Genomic DNA, 20,246 nt, shown 5'->3' with positions numbered 1-20,246 from the left:
GTGCCAAGTGCTGAGTGATGGAGTAGGATGGGATGTAGGCCCTGCCTTGCGGCCTTCCCAAGTTCCTAGAGGAGGCTGCTGTGTACATTGTATGCTGCCACGGATGCACTGGTAGACTCACCTGCCATCAAGGAAGTGATGCTTACTCTTGAGCTTGAAGGTTTTTGTTTGTTTGTTTGTTTGTTTTTGAGGAAGATTAGCCCTGAGCTAACATCCATTGCTAATACTCCTCTTTTTGCTGAGGAAGATTGGCCCTGGGCTAACATCCGTGCCCGTCTTCCTCTACTTTGTATGTGGGACGCCACTACAGCATGGCTTGATAAGCGGTGCTTAGGTCCACGCCCGGGATCCGAACCCATGAACCCCAAGCCACTGAAGCGGAGTATGCATACTTAACCACTGTGCCACTGGGCCGGCCCCAGAGCTGGAGGTTTTGTTGAAATTTTCCCTTTAAAACAACCCACTTGCAAAAATCATCAATCAAGAGGTGTCAGGTGAGGCTGTGGAAACACGGGATGAATGTATCTGGTGGAAGGAATCACCTGCATGAATAGGTGGAAGGTGTTAGATTTATGAGTCAATAACTAACACTCTCTTTCTCTCCTAAGTCAGAACTAACTGAGAGAGGTACAGGAGTCAGGGAGATGGAAGTGAAAGTCAAATTAAAGTCAGCTTTGTTACTGCAACACTGATAGGAGGGCAGCATAGCTTAGATGTAAGAAAATGATGAGGTTCCTGAATACCGCACCATAGACTCGAGCTCGTGGCAGGGGCTCGGGCACAGAAAGATATTGTTAGGTATCCCATGTAGCCAAGAGCAGCTGCCACTGCTCCCTTCTGCACGGGGAAGATTTGTGAAAAGAAGTCCAGGAGCTGCTGAGCCCTGGGGCCAGCATCTTTCTCCCTGACTCATCTGTCAGGGTACAGAGTGGCCCGGACTGTTGCGGTAGTGGAAGTTCCTCCTCCTTCGAGCACAAGTGGGGAATACATGGCAAGTGCAACACACACACACACACACACACACACACGAAAATGGAGCAAAGCAGTATCAAAGTTGGTGCATCTGCATGAAGGGGGTTGCCATGACCAATTGATGAAGGCGTCGTCTATGGTATAATAAAGACTCTGGGCCCCGTTTTGGAAGATCAGATTTGCATTTTAGAGAGAAGTTTTTATGTTGTTTTTTGCACACTGTTTGAAAACAGTTTTGGGGGAGGGGATGGTGAGATAGAAGACTGGACAACCAGTTAAGAGGCTAATACGGTGACCCAGGAAAGCAGTAACATAGCCTGGGCCAGACCTCAACGGTGAAAATTGAAAATAAGCATCACGTGGAAGGACAGCAGGAGACAGCGTCATCAGATCATCTGAATGTGGGGCGAAGAGGAACAAGGATGGGTTAGCGATTCTTGGATTTCTGGTGTGGGCACCTGGATAGCTGAGGCCCATCACCTGCTCCTCAAGTGTGCTTTGCTGTCATCCCGGCAGGTTCCATCTATGGGACAGCATGTTGGAGAATCTCAGTTCACGGTAGAACACTTAAGCTAAGCATTGCCTTGTTTTGTTTTGTTGTGTGTGTTCCACAGGTACTCCAGAGGAAAGAGGAATCAGGAAGTGGAAGAAGGGCGTGGGTAAAGGGAGCAAGTCACTTGATGGCATGGAATCCTACGATTTGCCATTTGGCATGAACGTTATTAAAAAATACAGATGCTTCAGCTACTTACCCATCAGCCCGACCTTTGTGGGCTACAACTGGAAAGGCCTCGGGAAGAGCGCTAACAGCCGAAGTTCAGATGAGGACTCACAGGCCACGGTATAGCCATAGCTCGCCCTGTGGCCCAGCCGCAGTGAGGCATGAATCTGTAGTTCCTTGCTGAATAACAAGCGGTAACATATATGTTTGTATATCTGCATTTACATTCTGCACCCCAGAGCTAAGACAGATTACAAATAGCTTTTTTGTTGTGGGTGGTGACTGTGTCTGATATGGTGTCTCACCTGTCTCCTTGTTTAAGCCCTGACCCCTTGCCCTTGAGAGCATCCATTGCTGGCCATAGTCACTGAACTTGAAGTTCCTGTTCTCCTGTGGGAGTGGATGTTTGAAACCCACAGCGATTTCTGGTTTTCAGTCCCCTTCCAGCACCCCGTGCTAGCTTTCCTACAAGCTGCCTCCAGGGTCCAGGGGCCTTCTGTCCCAGAAGCACCTGAACTGGCTTTTTTTTTTTTGCTTGACCTTGGCCTGAACTGCAGAGACCACCTCTGGTCAAGGGGCACCACCATCCTCGCAGTCACAACTGACGGGTCAAGTGTCATTCTGTGTTCCCTGATACTCCTGTAGGAGGACGCTGTTGACCTGATTGAAAACAGTGACATGGTCACCCTGTGTCCAGATCTGTGCATGAGTAAAGTCTGTACAGATATTATCAGGATGGAAATCTGGGGGCTTAGAGGGGAGGGGAAAGTACCTTGAAATCAGTATCTGATTTTCAACTGCTCTTTCTTGGTGCAACCCAGATCCAGGCCGGGTCGGCACATTTCGTACCGGCCTCACTTTGACTGGTAGCTGAGACACTCTATCTGGCATTTGTCACTCCTGGCTGGTATGATGGGTATAGAGTGCCACACAAGGGCACCAAGCAGATGTTTATGGGAGTCTTAGCTCTGCTGTCACGTGGATGTCAGTTATTGTCATGCGTGTCTATAATTACAAGATTTTATTCCTATTTAATGTTATTGACTATAGCAGATTTTTGAAATCAGTGTTTTTCCATGTGCTCCTCTTACCTTGCATCCCTATTACTTCTCGCCCACCCCCCCCACCCCCCCATTAAGAAAAGAACCAGCATTTGTAAAGCTGTGGACACCATCAGGGAAGCTTATTGTCATGGCTTTTGAAGGCCAGTAACCATTGTTGTGGTTGTGTTTTGTATTGCTTGATACCACGAAAGTGTAAATACTGTAATGCCTAATCTATTTATCAAAACTGACTACTGGACCAGAGCCCAGAAACCATGGGTTAAGTTATACGTGAATTTGTTTTGTGAAGAAGGGAAGCTGGGGCAGGTAACACACAGAGCCGCCGTATTGAATGGTCTGGCATCCTGATAAATTCATCACATGCAGTTCTAGTGCAAGTCATTTCTGGCAGTTAAGGCTTAAGGAGACTTTCTGTGGGTTGCCATATTGCATGTCTGCTGAATCCTGATTTTACAGAGGGGGAGATTAGATCCCCTGGCCAAATGCTGCCTTTCTTGTTTAAGTTATTGCAGAAGGTGTTGAGAAAAGCAGCTCGCAGGCCTTCTCTGTTGAGTTCTAATTAATAACACTAAATTGTTTCTAAAAAAAAAAATGACTTCAGTTGAATTTGGTTTGAAATTTTTCAGCCAAAGGAAAAGCCTCACTTCATGAGGTTGTGCTTCTAAGTATTCGTTGACCTGGTTGAGTCTTAGGTGGCAGTGGGCATTCCTGTCTCCAACAGCAGAGCATGGTTCTCGGCAGCCTTGTGTCCACACGGTACATTTCCTGCCCCCAGAGCTGGCTCTGCTTCACTGCATTGGGATGTCTTTGGCAGCATTATTGTGTCACTATAGCCTCCTCAACTCTTGGAAAGGTTGGGACCTCAAGGCTTATTCCAGCAAGAATACTTCAGAGCCACTGCATTGTTTTGCCAAGATCTTATTGCAGATTAAGTAAAAAATCTAGATTCTAAATTACATTTAATTTTGTATGTCATGTTTTTTTTAAATTGTATGTGATGCATAATTACTTTAGAAGCACACTGGTTAACGGTTTTCATCTCTTCAACTTGATAAGCCCTCGAGACTGACAGCCCTCTTATGCTGATTGCTCTCAGTTACTTCTATGTGTATTTTGCTCAGCATCTCCAATTTCTCTACTTTGAAAAATGGGGAAAACTGTTAAACATCCCAGAGATTTGCACTATTCCAGCTCTAGGTGAGCAGAAGGACCAAATATCCAAGAAAAGCATCTGAACCATTGGTAATTCAGGAACAAGTTCCCTTCAATTTAACTTGACCGGGCATTTTCCCTCCCAGTGAGTAAGCACTCGGTATGTGCTTCGAATGTCCAGAAACCCACTCCCTTCTGAAACCCCTCCTTGGGCCGGGTTTTATTGGGAGGTTTCAAATCTGCAGGTCCCCGCGGTATGTCTTCTGCAAGTATTCAAATGTGGTGGGAAGCCCTGTACCAACACCTCCTATTGGAAAGAGGGTTGTCACCCTTCTTGTTCTATTGGGGCCAACTTTAGATTCTCTGTCCAAGGGTGGGGAAGGGGGCAGCAGGTGGGGAGGAAAGAGGGCAGCCTGACTAGAGGCCCCATTGAATCTGGTACTTTCTACACAATCTGTGAAACTCACTTTCGCTCGAGGGATTGGAGTCTCATGATAACTAATAAATCTTGCACGTGCAGCGCACACCAACCATTTTAGGAGGTGATCCTCCTGCCAGCAAATATGCTACAGAATGAGTCTAATTGAAAGAAAAATGTGTTCATCTGCTCCTTGGGGTTAAGCACACACCTGAAGGGGGAGGTTTTGGGGGACACAGTGGCCATGCATGGTCTCTGCCTGTAACACTTCCCACTTACATTGTTGGCCTGCACTGGTGGGGCTGCATACCCACCCTGCTTTGTTTGGCTAAGAGAATGTGTTAAGATATTATGGATGTAAATATCCTTGGGCAGGGCATTCAGCCTCCAGTTTCCACAGCAACCACGTACCCACAATCCTCACATTTACCTTGGTGATCCCTATGTGGAAAGTAGAAAGTATAAGGACGGTAGATGTTGCCCATATCACAGGGGGGGGGCAAGGGAGACCCCACCACTGGTTTTGATAAAATATGTAACATGGTTCACAGAATTATGGGAAATGGTTCCAGTCTTTATAAGCAACTTTTATTCTCCTTCTCATTAGGGAATTCAACTTAAATTCATTGCTACTGAATCTTTCTTACGAGAATTTCAAATGTTAACTTTTAGTAAGTTTCTTGTGATTGATCAGGGCAGGAAAAGTGGCTTAACCAGGCCAGCTAGAATGAAGCATCATGGGTCCTGATGGTTTCCCGTTTTCATGGTAACAAATTCACACACAGGATTTGCTTTATACTGTAGAATACTGACTTTCATGATGACACTTTGGTTTATGCATGAATATTGCAGTATTTCCATATAATAAGATAACATTTCTACCCAGGATAATAGTCACAGTTTTCCAGGGAGGGAATGGTATAATTTTCATGACAATGTCATGTGATGATAGAATTTCTCCATTGATGAATCTCTAGTATGTGTGTATACTTTATTTACCCCTGTGTATATCTTATGACCGTGAGCTAAGTTGTTATTTCTTTAATTCGTGTCCCTGCTGAAATATTGTTACCAGCAACTTAGACTTGAAGTTGGCAACTACAATCTTCCATAATACTGATGCCACAAGAGTGGCCAGGCCAGATAAAAGGTGAATAAGGAAGGAGCTGTGGCGGAGGCCTCATTCCAGAACCTGTCTGGTGTGAGGAGAGGCCGCTTCCTGCAGGCGGCTGTGTTGCATACACTCGGCTGCAGACACCAGGCCCAGTGTGGCTGTCGCTGGACGCCTGGTGTGCACACCCAGCCACGCCCCCTGGATACCATGGTAGTGTGCTGCACACGTGCCTCGGCTTGCACAGGGCCCAGCGAGCCACCCCTTGGCTTTAGAGAAGAGCCTGGGGTCTCTCATTTTGTGCATGTTGTGCTCTGTCCCCTTATGGTTTGGACACAGAACAGGACATCTCCCACCCTCCACCCCTCCTGCAGTCACAACCGGAGTGGTACGAGAAGGCCGCCCATCTTTGCCAGCGTTCAGCTTCTGCCCGTGGACTCGTAAAGCACGTTAGCACTGGGGATCCCCTTTCAGCAGCCTCACACATTCCTGTCCTTGTAGGTTGTTCTAGACTGTGCCTCGTCATCGCTCTCCGTGAGTAACCTCCAGCGTCCTTACAATTGCTGTGTGTCCCCTGGCACTTAGGACGCCCTGACCAGCGTTGCCACCTTACTGACAGTTCAAGTGATACCCTTTTTTGTTCATTCATAACAACCTTTGTTTGACACGTTAATACATTTCTAACTGTTCTTAAAACAGTGGGGATACTTATGTTTTCCTTGAGTTTTGGTGACTGACTTGGGCTATCTACCTTTCTGGGATTTTGTTTGTTTTTATTTCGCATACCGAGGGTATTTGGGGTGGGGTAATTCTTTTACGGAGTTTTTAAAAAATTTTCATATTGTTTTTCTAACATGGCTTCATTAAACGTTTAAGTATTTTAAAAATATGTAATATTTGGACCAGATGTTGTGAATAATAGTAGAGATAAAGCTATTTTATTCTGTATTTTTAAAACTGTTCCGTATAAATAAAAGCTCTCCTGGACGCAGTTCTGCTGTTCACCTGCCTCCTCCTTTGGTCTTTAAGAAACCTGTCATTAATTAAAAATCATCACCCAGGGGAGGGAAAGCGACTAGTAAAAAATTCAGTTTAGGGGCCGGCCCGGTGGCACAGCAGTTAAGTGCGCGCGCTCCGCTTCAGCGGCCCAGGGTTCGCAGGTTCGGATCCCAGGCGCACACTGACGCACCACTTGTCAAGCCATGCTGTGGCAGCGTCCCATAAAAAGTAGAGGAAGATGGGCACGGATGTTAGCCCAGGGCTGGTCTTCCTCAGCAAAAAGAGGCGGATCGGCATCAGATATTAGCTCAGGGCTGATCTTCCTCACCAAAAAAAAAAACTTCGGTTCAACAAGGCACTCATGTTACCATTGTCGGGTACCTGGAAGACTCAGAGGAGGACAGCAGGAGCCAGTGTCATCGGCCCGCACGCCTAGAGAACCACGCGGCTCCTTGGGAGGCGGCCTGAGCAGGTAGTGAGACCTCAGTTAGAGCATGCGCTCGTGCTGGACTTTGGGGTGAAATTACGAGTCTCTTATTAAGTCAGCGACATCTGGAGGCTGGAGACCTTTTAGAGACCGGTGACCAGAAAGGCTGTCCACCATGGAATCAAAGGCTTCCAGAGCAGCCTCGGCCCATCAGGCTGACTGAGTATTTAGACTGGAGCAGGAAATGCCAAGATATGGGTGCCAGAAAAGGCTCGGAGCCGAGCCTGAGAGCAGCTGGTGACGGCTCCTTCAGTCAGAGACCTGGCTCTCCACTGGGGTATGAAGATGAGTCCAGAGGAGCTTAGGTGTATTTCCTAATTTAGAGCAAATGTAGAGCTCCCCCATTCCCATCTGCATCCCTGGTTCTTCTCTAGCAATTTGGTCCATGCATAACCACCACAGCTGCTCCCATAGGGTGTGCAACCTGATGCCTCCTGTTCCCAGTACCCTGCCCTGTGAGCCCCTGCTGGGCAACCAGTCACAAGGTGAAATGTTTTACCTTACATTATATACATGCAAAAAGTGCGTGTAAGTATTAAAAAAATAAGAATACCCGTGTTCCCACCCCTAGCTGGGACAACAGCGCACTACCCATACTTCAGACCCCTGCACTACCCTTTGGGCCTCTCTCCTGGTGCATCCCCATCCCTCTCCAGGAGACAACTACTACCTGGATTTTGGATTTATTCTTTCCTTGCTCTTTTTCACAATTTTGCCATATATATATGCATCCCTAAACAATTTACTATTTAGTTTTAGTTTGCATGGTTTTGAACATTACATAAAAGGAATGACGGTGTGTACTGGAACATTTCACTCACTATTGTGAGATTCTTTCATGTTGGCACATATCTATAATGTAGTTCGTTTACTACTGGGTAGTAAAATTTAAGAATCACAAAGACAAAGACCATTCTGAAAGCTTCCAGAGAAAATGAGCAGAAGCAAAGCCTAGAGCTGGGATCATGGACGTCAGATTTTCCAGCAACAACCCTGTTGGTGGAGTTACATTTTTAAGGACTAAAGGAAAAGAACTTTGAACTTAGAATTTTATGTCTAGCTACTCAAAGGCCCCCATTTAAATACTTCAGATGAAGTACTTAAATATGATAAGAAACAAACCTAGGAAATGCTGTAGGAGAGAACTGAGGGGAAGATGAGCAGTAAATACCTTGGTAAACTTGGTGTCAGTCCGTTCTGGCTGCTATCAGAAAACCATAGACAGGGTGGCTTAGAGACAGCAGACATTTCTCACAGTTTTGGAGGCCGGAAGTCAAGGCACTGGCAGATTCGGTGTCCTGTGGGAACCTGCTTCCTGGTTCATAGACGACCATCTTCTCGCTGTGTCTTCACATGATGGATGGGGCAAAGGATCAGTCTCTTTGGGGCCTCTTTTATGAGGCACTAATCTATTCATGAGAGCTCCAACCTCATGAACTAATCACCTCCCAAAGGCTCTACCTCCTAACACTATCACATTGGGGATTAAGTTTCAACATATGAATTTGGGGGGACACAAATGGTCTAGCACCTGATTGCTCAAAAGTAGCGAGGGCCAAAGAAAGAAAAAATATGTCTATAATGATCTCAAATTATAATTTGAGGCCATATCAACTTGATGATGGGGAAAGAGAGGAGACTTACAGAGGTGAGAGAAAGAGGCCCAAATGTACCAATAACTATAAATGGACTAAACTTGCCAATTGAAAGATAGACTGTTGGACCAGATAGTAGAACAAACCCCTGATATATGCTGTTTACAATACTGGTGTTCAAAAGTGTGGCTGTGATTGCTGCAAGTTGCAGCGAGGTATATTCAGAAGCTGATAGTATCTTAGTTTATAAAAGTTTCTAAGCAATTTGACAGTTGTTTTATGTGTGGTGAACCTAATACTAGAATACCTGGCTTATATTTTGCATGTCTTTCTTTAATTTCAGAATTTTAATAATTATCTTTTTTATATTTTACACAAGTCTTAGCCTTTGATGGATTGGGAAAAACAATTGAACCTTCATCACAGGTAGTTTAGAAGCAGGGTTTACAAGAGACTGGTGTACATAAGGACAAACAGAATTGAAAGTAAGGGATGGGGTAAAAATCACATGGGACAAATACTGTCTATTATATTATTTTCAGACAAAATAAACCCTAAGACAAAAAGCATTGTTAAGGATGGGGATGGGCCGGCCCCGTGGCTTAGCGGTTAAGTGCGCGCGCTCCGCTGCTGGCGGCCCGGGTTGGGATCCCGGGCACGCACCGACACACCGCTTCTCCGGCCATGCTGAGGCCGCGTCCCACATACAGCAACTAGAAGGATGTGCAGCTATGACAGACAACTATCTACTGGGGCGTTGGGGGAAAAATAAATAAATAAAATCTTTAAAAAAAAAAAAAAAGGATGGGGAGGTTCATGATGTCATGATAGGTTCAATTTACCAAGAGGAGTCAATTTCAAACACATGCACCTAATCAGACAGCCTCAAAATTCATGCGGTATAAATGGATGGAATGATAGGAAGAAATTGATGTCTACCTGCCAATGGGAGATTCCACCTCTTCTCTTTTGAGATGCCAGGCAGGTAAAAACTATGCAAGGTTTAGAAGTGACCAAAGGGCATATTTAGAACTCTGCATCCAACAATTAGAGAAGACATGTTTTTCGCAAGCACTCAGGGATGTTTCTAAAAGCCGTTCTTGTTCTAGACATTAAAGCAAGCCGCAAAAAAGTTTCAAAAATAGGTATCCTACGGAACACATTCCCTAACTATACACAATTAAGTTGGAGTTAATAATAAAAGTAAATTGAAAAATCTCTGTGTATTTGGATGTATAAAATACTGCTAGATAACTCATTGGTTAAAAAAGAAACCGATAGTGGAAATGTTTTTAATGAAGTTTATTGCTTGTCCTCTGTCTGTGCTGTTCCTGCCTCCTTCTGGAATTCAGATTTTACGTTCACACTGCATCTCCCAGGTCTCTCCTCTAAGTTTTATAGAGTTTCACTCATACTATCTTTTTCCATTTCCTCTAAGTTCTGGGAGAATTTCCTGAGCAATGATCTAAGTCACTGACTGGGTTTTCTAGAATACCCAACCTCTCACTCATGTCTTCTAATGCAATTTTTAAACAATTTATTTTAGTCATTTTCAGGCATACACAAAAGTAAAGAGAATAGCATAATAGCCCCCCATGTGCCCATCACCCAGCTTAACAGGTATTGACTCTGAGCCGATCTTATTTCATGGACGCCCCTCAACTTTCCTCCCTCCATTGTTTTGATCAAATCTCAGACATCTCACTTCATCTATAAATATTTCAGTAGTTACCACTAAAAGATAGTTTAAAAAACAAACAATTATCATATCTTAAAAATTAACAGCATTTATTTAATAAGATCAAATATCCAGTCAGTGTTCAAATTTCCAATTGTCTCATAAACGTTTGAAATAGGGTCCATATAATGTCCACACTTCACCGTTGGTATCGGTTGATAAATCTCTCTGCCTCTCTCTCTTTCTTGCAGCTCGTTGAACAATTTATTTGTCTTGCACTTTCCCACAGGAGATGCTCAGGGCATCCCCTTAAACAGGTCCCTTTGCCTGAAGCTGGGGTCGGGAAGCACTACTTGGTAAGTGACTGTGTGTCCCTCCGTCAGGCCGCATGTGGTCTCTCCTTTCGTGATGGTACAGCCAAGATCCAGTAGTTTATTAGGGGGTATTGCATTTTTTAATTGGGCTTTGTAATTGTATTTCAAATTAAAATACAATCTTCCATGATGAGATCTTTTCACAGGTGCAGTAACCTCTCAAATCCCACTGAAAATAGATCTTAGGGGACTTTGCTTAAAAGTTTTCTTCCACTTCACGTGTTTCATTAGGAAGTGTTTCTTCCAGTTCCTCAGAACAGACTCTTTTTTTGCACTATTGGATTTTTTCACATACTTGGTGATTTTGTTTTCTGACTGCTTATACTGAAGAAGGAGTTCTGTGTTTGTTCAACAATAGGATTTACGGTAGATTTGGTTGATTACTTTTCCCCCAAAGCTCATGAATTGAAATTAAAATCCTTGAGGCCTTTGAGTTGGGCTCTCCTTGGACTTTTCTTCAGTTTGGTTCCATCTGCATCCATTTACCAGACTCTTGTTTATTCAGCAAGAACTCATCATAGATGTTCTTCTAACATTTCAATTTTATTACAGATCCTTTATGTTTACATGACTGTGTGCTCAAAAGAAAGTAATGAAAATGTACTCCAAAACCTTTGATCACTATCTTTGGGAAGTGGGGTTACAGGTTACATTTATTTTTGTTCTGTCTTTTTATTTTTCTGTACTTTCTATTTTAAATGCAAATTACTTATATAAATGTTTTTTCAAAGCAGATGAAAATTGTGTTACAAATATTCAGTAATATCACAGTTTAAGAAATAGGAAAGTCCCTGTACTCCTCTAATACTAATATAAAACATTTCAGTTCCTCAAATTGTATTTGACATTAAAATAACAGTCGTAGCCAAATATATCTCAGTAAAAATATGAAAGTGCTAAAGCTACTGTGTGTTTACTACCTTTTGTCCTGTATAGGAGGGTTTTGCCTAGTAAATGACGTGGCTTGATGGATGAAATGTTCCAGAACATTCCATCCTTGGGGAGGAAAAATAACCACAATGGAGAATGACTCTCAGATGGTGGATTTAGGCCTTTGCCCCTGAGCTGTGCCCAGAAGTCTATAGTGGCCACCCTCACACTGCACCCCCAACAGACATACCCATTGCCTGAATTGGGCCAGTGCTGTCTCCGGACACACGCCTGGGCAAAGGGATAAGAAAACTCTTCTTCCGTTCCAGCCCCAACCTTCCAATCACTACAGATATGCTGAGCCTCAAAATCCAATTTATATCACCTATGAAGCAACTATCTTTGGAGACTCAAAGATGCCGGAGGGCTATTTATATGTGTATGTGTGTGTGTGTGTGTGTGTGTGTGTGTATACATACACATATAAACACATATGTACCATTTATTTTTGTTATGTTTTACCTCTTGGGCAGGAGGGACCGATGTGGCCTCTGGAAAATTGTGGGAATGAATTTGAAGCAGGAAGAATGACCTTCAGAGAGGTCCTGCTAGGAATGAGATTCTTGCCCAACAGAAGACTGTTAGAAAAATAAAAATATTTCACCTCAAGTAGCACCCTAATTATTTTTATTGTGGTTCAGTGATCAGGTAATGAGCTTTCCAGATAGACAGACCCTTGCTCAGATCTCAGAAAGTCCTCTTCTCGCTGTGACAGAGGCCACCAAGTGTCTCCCAGGATCTATTCTCCCATTCTTACATGGTCACAGAATTTCAGAAGGGCATGAGACTACACTTCCCAGCCTTGCTTGTAGCTGAGTGTGATCACGTACCAGCCTCTAGCCAGTGAGCTGTAAACAAGGCTGAAGGTGCAACTTCTGGGTTGTGTTCTGAAAGGGTAAATATTTACCCTCATCATTTAGACAAGGGTGACATCTGAGAGGGTGAGAAAATATGAAAGCAGCCCGAACTCCTGATGACAGAGAACAGCCCAAACTTTGAAATGAGAGGAAATACACTTGTTTAAACCATTATTAATTGAGTCTCTGTTGTAGCAGCTAAAACTATGTCCTAACTATTAGAGATTTTGTAGGTCAAAACAATCTAAAATTAGACTAGCAGTTCATATGCTTCAGCCTAACAATTGACCAGCTATACATAGCCTTGAGCGTGCTATTTAAATCTGGTTCTGTTTGCTTCTCTATAAAATGGAAATAATGCTTATCCAGAGTTGTAGAAAGGATGATAGGAGTTATGATACAGAGCCTCAACAAACTAGATTCCAGTCTTCAATTCCTCTCTAGGCCTTGTAGGCACACACAGGTATTTTTATAGAACCACAACCACAGTGTATGTGTTTTAACTGGAAGCATTGGCCAGGCCAGAGCTGAGACCTGGGTGTGTCAATCTGTACAGCTGTAGGCCCCATCCCTGCTTCCTCTGTGTTCTCTATGCTAGCCAAATCCTTAAGTGGCCCAAAAATTTCAAAGAGCACCCAGACACAATCACCCAGCACAGACACCCAGACACAATCTGTAAATTTGACCACCACCTGGGGCTTTTGGGAGGTAACCTCAACTTCCTCTACTGTGGGACTCAGAGGTCTACATGCATGGGAGGTGGAATAGGATGGGGTGGCGCTGGGTTACATTCAAAGCCAGGTGTTCAGGGAGGAACAAAGAAGGAGAAAGAAACCCATTATTATTTTAGGGTTTTTTCCTTTATTGAAGTTTTGAAACTATGAAAGTAGTATACACTTACTGTGACAAGTGAAACAAGGCAATCAAGACGAAGATGTGAAAAGTGAAAACGATTCCCCCCAGTCCCAGCCCACCATGCAGTGGCCGCTGTGACCCACCTGGGGTATCCTTTCACAGCGTTCTCCTTGTTCAGCAGACTTACACAATCATAAATACACATGCACAAGGGTTGTGGTTGCCTGTTTGTTTTTATTGACACAGAATAGAAGCATACCTCACTCTGTAACTCGCTTTTTTCACTTGACAATACAGCATCAGCGTTTCTACAAAACAGAAGATATAGCTTTTCTTTTCCTGGCATTTTATGCACTGAGATACAATTTAGCATAAACAAGATCTTATACACGCTGATTTCTTCTTAGTGCAGCCTTTTTTCCATCTTTTCTGTTTGCCTTCTTCTCTTCTTCCATTTTCCTCTCTCTCTGCTCATCCTTCTGCACTGCTCTACTCATCCATGTTAGCAACCTGCTTTGTATCATTCATACATTTCTCCATATTCATACATTTAACCATGTAAATATGTATCTACCTACCTACCTACGTACCTGTACACACGCATGTGCATCAACACCACACATCTACATTCATTCACATTTTGTTCTTCTTTGCTCTACAAAAAAATGGATCATCTTATACAGTAGTCCCGCTTATCTGAGGTTTTGCCTTCCATAGTTTCAGTTACCCGAGGTCAGCTGCAGTCTGAAGATATTAAATGGGAAATTCCAGAAATAAACAATTCTTAAGTTTTAAATTGTGCACTGTTCTGAGTACTGGGATAAAATCTCGCGCCATCCCATTCCTTCCTGCCCAGGATGTGAACCATCCCTTTGTCTAGCGTATTCACTCTACATACGCTACATGCCCACCCGTTAGTCACTTAATAGCCGTCTGGGTAATCAGATCCACTGTCGTGGTATCGCAGTGCTTGAGTTTAAGCCACCCTTATTTTACTTAATAATGACTCCAAAGCTCAAAAATAGTGATGCTGGGAATTTGGATAAGCCAGAGAGAAGCGTAAGGTGCTTTCTTTAAGCGAAAAGGTGAAAGTTCTCAATTTAATACAGAAAGAAAAAAATTGTATGCTGAGGTTGCTAAGATCTATGGTAACTTTAATTACAGTATATTGTTATGATTGTTCTATTTTATTATTAGTTATTGTTGTTAATCTCTCACTGTGCCTAATTTTTATTTTGAGGAAGATTAGCCCTGTGCTAACATCTGTTGCCAATCTTCCTCTTTTATTTTTTTATGTTTTTAATTTTTTCTCCCCAAAACCCCAGTACATAGTTGTATATCATAGTTGTAGAGTTAACTCTTGTATATGGGACATTGCCTCAGCATGGCCTGACAAGTGGTGAGTAGGTCCATGCCCAGGATCCGAACCTGTGAACCCTGGGCCGCCAAAGTGGAACGCGCGAACTTAACCTCCACGCCACTGGGCCGGCCTCCAACTGTACCTAATTTATAAATTAAACTTTATCATAGGTATGTATGTATAGGAAAAAACAGTATTTGTAGGGTTCAGTACTATCTGTGGTTTCAGGCATCCACTGGGGGTCTTGGAATGTGTCCTCCGCGGATAAGGGGGGACTACACACTTTTTGTCATCTTGCACTGTTCTCTCAACAATATCTTGTGGAAATCCCTACAAGTCAGCTGGCATCACTCTAATTCATTTTTTCAAAATGGTTTCATAATATTCCTTGCTGAGGATTCACCATAGTTTATTCAAAATTCAGAGATATTGGTAATTTTCAATTTTTAGCCATCACACATAGCTACAATAAACATTTTTGTACATAGGTTTTAACAAATGATAAAATACGTTCCCAGGGGTGGGATTGGTGGGCTAAAGAGTACGTGTATTTTAAATTTTAAGGGATGTTACCAGATTGCTTTCCAAAAAACTATGATAATTCTATTTCCAACAGCAAAGTATGAGCATACCTCACTCCTTTCCTCATCCCTGCATCCCTGCCAGCAATTACATTGTCTTTCTTTCTTTCTTTCTTTCTTTTTTTTTGGTGAGGAAGATTAGCCCTGAGCTCACATCTGTTGCCAATCCTCTTCTTTTTGCTGAGGAAGACTGGCCCTGGGCTAACATCTGTGCCCATCTTCCTCTACTTTATATGCGACACTGTCACAGCATGGCTTGATAAGCGGCGCGTTGGTCCACGCCCGGGATCTGAACCTGTGAACCATGGGCTGCCGAAGCGGAGTGCAAGAGCTTAACCACTATGCCACCGGGCCGGCCCCCATTGTCTTTCTTTTAATTTTCGTCAGTCTAATAAATCTAACATGAGATCTCATTGTACTTTAACTTGCCTCTCCTTCACCACTAATATATTTGAGCAGCTTTTTAATATTTCTCAGCCATTTCGATTTGCCCTTCTATGAGTTATCTGTTCATATTCTTTGCTTGTTTTTCTTTTACATTGTTTATCTTTTATTTTGTGAGAATTCTCTGTGTATTATGGATATTTAACTCTTCGTTGGTATCGCAAATGTTTTTTCCCAAATATATTTATTTGTCTTACTATATCTTGGCAAGAAATACCAGAAATAAAGTTAATAGACAAATAAATTTGGGGGAAAGAATTTATAATACAGATAGAGAGTTAAATACTCATAATGCATAAGGAGCTTTTATTAATGTTTATATAGTTAATTAAGTCTATCTGCATCTGCAGAACGAGTGTGTTTCCTGTTTTGGTTAAGATAATCTCCCCACCCCTAGGTGGTATGTGTAGTCTAAGATTTCTCTCTTGATTATTATTATTTCATTTTTTACATTTAAATGTTTAATGCTTCTGGAATTTATTTTTATCATTGCTTGTTCCTCTAATCTATCTGCCCCTATTACGATGATAAGGCAAATCCATGGCAACTCTTCTTTTCCTTATATTTATTGGTGTTTCTCAGGCTTTTATTTTATTTTTTATTTTAAAAAACTGTATTGTTTTATTACTACCAGGAGTGGCCTGCACGGGGTGGTGCGCGCTCTGGGCTCAGGGTATGTGTAGGCTCTGAGGAGATGATGATTGGGAAGCTGGGAAGAAAGAGGGTAGGTTTGGAGGCCAGGCCCAAGGGATCCTCAGATTTGCTTCTGGGAAGGGGTCGCCATGTTAAAGGAGTCATGGCAAGCCACAGCCATGCTGCCAAGAAGATTAAGAACATCTTGGAAATCTAGCTGCCCATCATAGCTGAGGTCCTGTTTCTGCATCATGTGGTCAAGGGCACTGGGATCCTTCTGGCTCTTTGTGATGGCAGCCAGTTCTGTCTTCATGAAGCTTAGGAACCTGCTCTTGGAGAGTCTGCAGTTGTTACCATCCTTTCCAGCATACTTCTGGAACACAGCAATCAGGGACTTGATGCACCACTCAGTCTCTATAGGGCTGGAGCTTTTTGCCTTGTTGGCGTTAAACCGGAGGCTGTGATGGGCGTGGCTGTGAGTGGGGAGGGGCTTAGAGAGTGGGCCTCAGGCATTTGTTCTTTGTTAACATTGTTCTAATCACAGCTTATCCAGTCCCTAAGAAGCCCTGTTAAGATTCAAACTAAAGTTACATTATATTTACACGTTAATTCCCAATCAAGTATGTGGTATGTCCTTTTATTTGTTCAGAATCTTATTTTTAAGGCCTCCAAAAAGATCTTATAGTTTTCTTCATATAGGTCTTATGCCTCTCATTAGATTTATTCATAAGAATTTAACGGTTTTGTTGCTATTGTGCACGGAATATTTATTTGATATCTGTTTCTCTGCGTGTACTATACAGACCAGATATTGATTTTTATATATTTGTCTTATATGTAGCCAGCTCACTAAATTCTTTTATTAATCCTTGTAGTTTTCTTTTATTAGTTAGATTTTCAATTCAAACAATTCTGTTATTGGCGAAAATAAGATGGTTTTTGCTTTTCTTGCCAAATGTTCTGATTCTTTTCTTTTCTTTCTTTCTGGCCATATTGCAATTACTAGAGTTCTGAGACAATGTTGAATAATAGTGACGATGCTGGGCAGCCTGTGCAGTTGCTGATTTAGGTTGAGTGTTTGTCTATTTAGAATATTTGCTATTGGATCTTGGTAAAGTCTTTATTATATGTTTAAGCAGTTTCCAATCTTATTTAGCATTTTAATGAAGAGTGGCTGATGGTTTTAGCAAATGGCTTTTCAATATTTGTTTTATTATATGATCTCGTCCTTTAATTTACTGTAATGAATTACCTTGCTGGAGTTCCTAGTTTTGAACCGGATTTGCGTTCCTGGAATATAGTACACATGGTCACAGTGTCACACGCTGGGTACACGGCTGGGTTCTATTTGCTAGCAATCATTAAGGATTTTTACAGCCATATTCATAAAGGCAATTGATTATAGTTTTCTGTTTTTGTACTGCCATATCAGAATTGAGTGTTCAAGTTATTGTGGCTTCATAAAATAAATTAGGAAGCTTTAAATCACTTGTCCCTTTTCTAAAATAATTTAAATAATATTAAAATTGTTCTTCCTTCTTTAGAAGTAAACAGAACATGGCTGTGAACCCATCTAGTTCTGGTACCTTTTTTTTGGTGGTAGATCTTTAATCACTTTGTTGTTAGTGGCATTGAGCTGATTCCGACTCCTAGTAACCCTGTGTACAGCAGAGTGAAACCCTGCCCAGTCTTTTTGAGCCATCCTCTCACCTTCTGGTGCTGTATCAGACAATGCTCTGCTGCTATTCATAGGATTTTCATGGCCAATTTTTTCAGAAGTGGGTGGCCAGGTCCTTCTTCCCGGTATGTATAGTTTGGAAGCTCCGCTGAAACCTGTCCACAGTGGGTGACCCTGCTGGTGTTTGAAATACCAGTGGCATAGCTTTCAGCATCATAGCAACATGCAGCCACCACAGTATGAAAACCAACAGACAAGCGGTGTGGTTCCCTGACTGGGAAATGAACCTTGGCCACAGCAGTGATAGCACCGAATCTTAACCGCTAGACCACCAGGGCTGACTCTTTAATCACTACTCTCTTTTATTATGTTAATTTGTCTATTCAAATTTCCAGTCAATTTTGCTAGAAAATTATCTGTTTTCTCTGTTTCAAATGTACTTGTATAGGGTTAGCTAAGTAATCTTGGATAATTTTTATTTTATACTTTTCTCCTTTCTTCATTAGTCAACTTTATTAATTTCTTCTATTTTCTTTTGCTTTAATTTTTTGCTCTTTTTCTAATTTCTAAAAACTGATCATGATATTCCTTTATGTTTCTTATTTAATAATGTATAGCCTAATGAAACGCTATACATTCTACATTTTCCTCTGAATACAGTTTTTGCTGCTAATAGGTTTTGATATGAATTGTTCTCCTCTTCATTGCTTTCTAGATAGTTTCTAATTGCTATTTTGATTTCCTTGGATATCTAGAATTTAGTTCCTTAATTTCCAAGTAGTAAAGTTTTTTGATTACTTAAATAATTTTTAAGATGGAATTCTCCCCACATTTCTAATAATTTTGCTTTATATATTTAGTTTCCATGCTGCTTGGTACTTACATGTATATAGTCGTGCTAATAGAGCCTTAGGCAAGAGCTAGTTAATGGACAACCTTGTAGGCTGTGTAGTTGATGTTGATGCCTCATTCTCTATCCCCTTGACCCACCTGACTTCACCTGCAGCTACAGAGGAAGACAGTTTTCAGCACATTGACAGCTTCCTACCAAGCATCTGTACATCTTGCTTTTTCTCTGCTTAAGGCTTGGGCATCATGGGAGTTTGCTCAACTGAAGGCAGGTGTACCCAGAAGTGGGGGATACAGAGATTTAATCTCAACTAATGCAGGACTGGTGTAAATGGGAAGTGCCCCAGCCTTCCATCCTCCAATGGGATGATTCTAAGGCATGTTCCATACAATTTCTCAGAGAACTTGCAGGATTGAGCTCCAATTGTCCACAGAGGTAGCCTGCTTATTATTGCACCTTTAATTGGCCTTCCTCCCTCCCTCGTCCCACTTCCCCACCCCCTCACTGGTGCTTCCTAGAATTACCTCCCAAATAAATCACCTGCACCCAAATTCTTATCTCAAGGTGTGGTGATTTCAAAATATGTTCACAAATTCTTTGACACTCCTTCCTTCAAAAGGTGGAGCTAATTTCCCTCCCCTTGAATGTGGGTGGATTTCATGACTTATTTCTAATGAATAGACTGCAGTAGCAATGACAATGTGTGTCTTCAAGGCTATGTCATAGAAGACATTACAACTTTCACTTTATTCTCTTGGATCATCCACTCTCGGGGAAGCTAGCTACCATGTTGTGAGGACACCCAAGAAACTCTATTGAAAGGCCCATGTCGTGAGGCAGAACTGAGGCCTCCTGACAACAGCCATGTGTGTGAGCCATCTTAGAAGTGGATTCTCCAGCCCCAGTCAAGCCTTCAGATGACTGCAGCCCCTCTTGATATCTGACTACAGCCCTGTGAGAGATCCTGAACTAGAACCATTTAGCTAAGCCGCTCCCAAAACCCTGGCCAACAGTAACTGTATGAAATAACCAGCATTTATTATTGTTATAAGCTAACTTTTGTGGTAATTTGTTATGTAGAAATAGTCAGTTAATACACAGAGTCTGCTCTTGGGTGAAGCCAAACTAAGACATAGGAGGCTGCAGGACCTAATCCTATAGGTACAGGAAGTTACAAAAGGATTTACAGGGAGAAGCTCCCACCTCCAACCAGCAGACCCCACCTTGTGTCTTTTCTTTCTTCAGGATGCCCATTCTCACCCATGGCCATGGCTTGCATTATCATCCAAGGTGGTACACACAAATTGGATATATGCAAAAATGAAACATTTTGTTTATGAATGACTGTTCTCTTCTTGATTCTAAGAACCCATTAAAATTTTCCACTGGTCCTCCCAGTACAGGCAGTCCAGTAGGTAACTTTTCAGTCCTGTTCAGGATCTGTGCAGCACAGCTCCTCTGCAGGCTCCCTCCCCAGCCTCCTCCCC

At 42.4% G+C, this 20,246-nt stretch overlaps 1 protein-coding gene and 1 pseudogene across 7 annotated transcripts in view; one reads left to right on the top strand and one right to left on the bottom strand.

Moving 5' to 3' along the window:
* The window catches only part of SLC23A2 (solute carrier family 23 member 2), a 137,738-nt gene extending 131,309 nt beyond the window's left edge, over window positions 1–6,429 (top strand). For all 7 annotated transcript variants that reach the window (XM_087445567.1, XM_087445571.1, XM_087445569.1 and 4 more), the window contains one exon: window positions 1,587–6,429. In XM_087445567.1, coding sequence (XP_087301693.1) covers window positions 1,587–1,819 — 233 coding nt within the window. In that variant the 3' untranslated portion in view covers window positions 1,820–6,429. The remainder of the gene's footprint in view (window positions 1–1,586) is intronic.
* A 9,923-nt stretch (window positions 6,430–16,352) lies between these two features.
* Window positions 16,353–20,029, bottom strand: LOC101403238 (protein S100-A11 pseudogene; annotated as a pseudogene).
* Window positions 20,030–20,246: the final 217 nt, after the last annotated feature.

Source organism: Ceratotherium simum, chromosome 21 (genome assembly GCF_057802395.1).
Source record: "Ceratotherium simum simum isolate JZ-2026a chromosome 21, ASM5780239v1, whole genome shotgun sequence".
Classification (NCBI taxonomy): Eukaryota; Metazoa; Chordata; class Mammalia; order Perissodactyla; family Rhinocerotidae; genus Ceratotherium; species Ceratotherium simum.
Note: the sequence above shows the minus strand (reverse complement) of the source record. Positions and strands in the feature narration are given on the sequence as shown.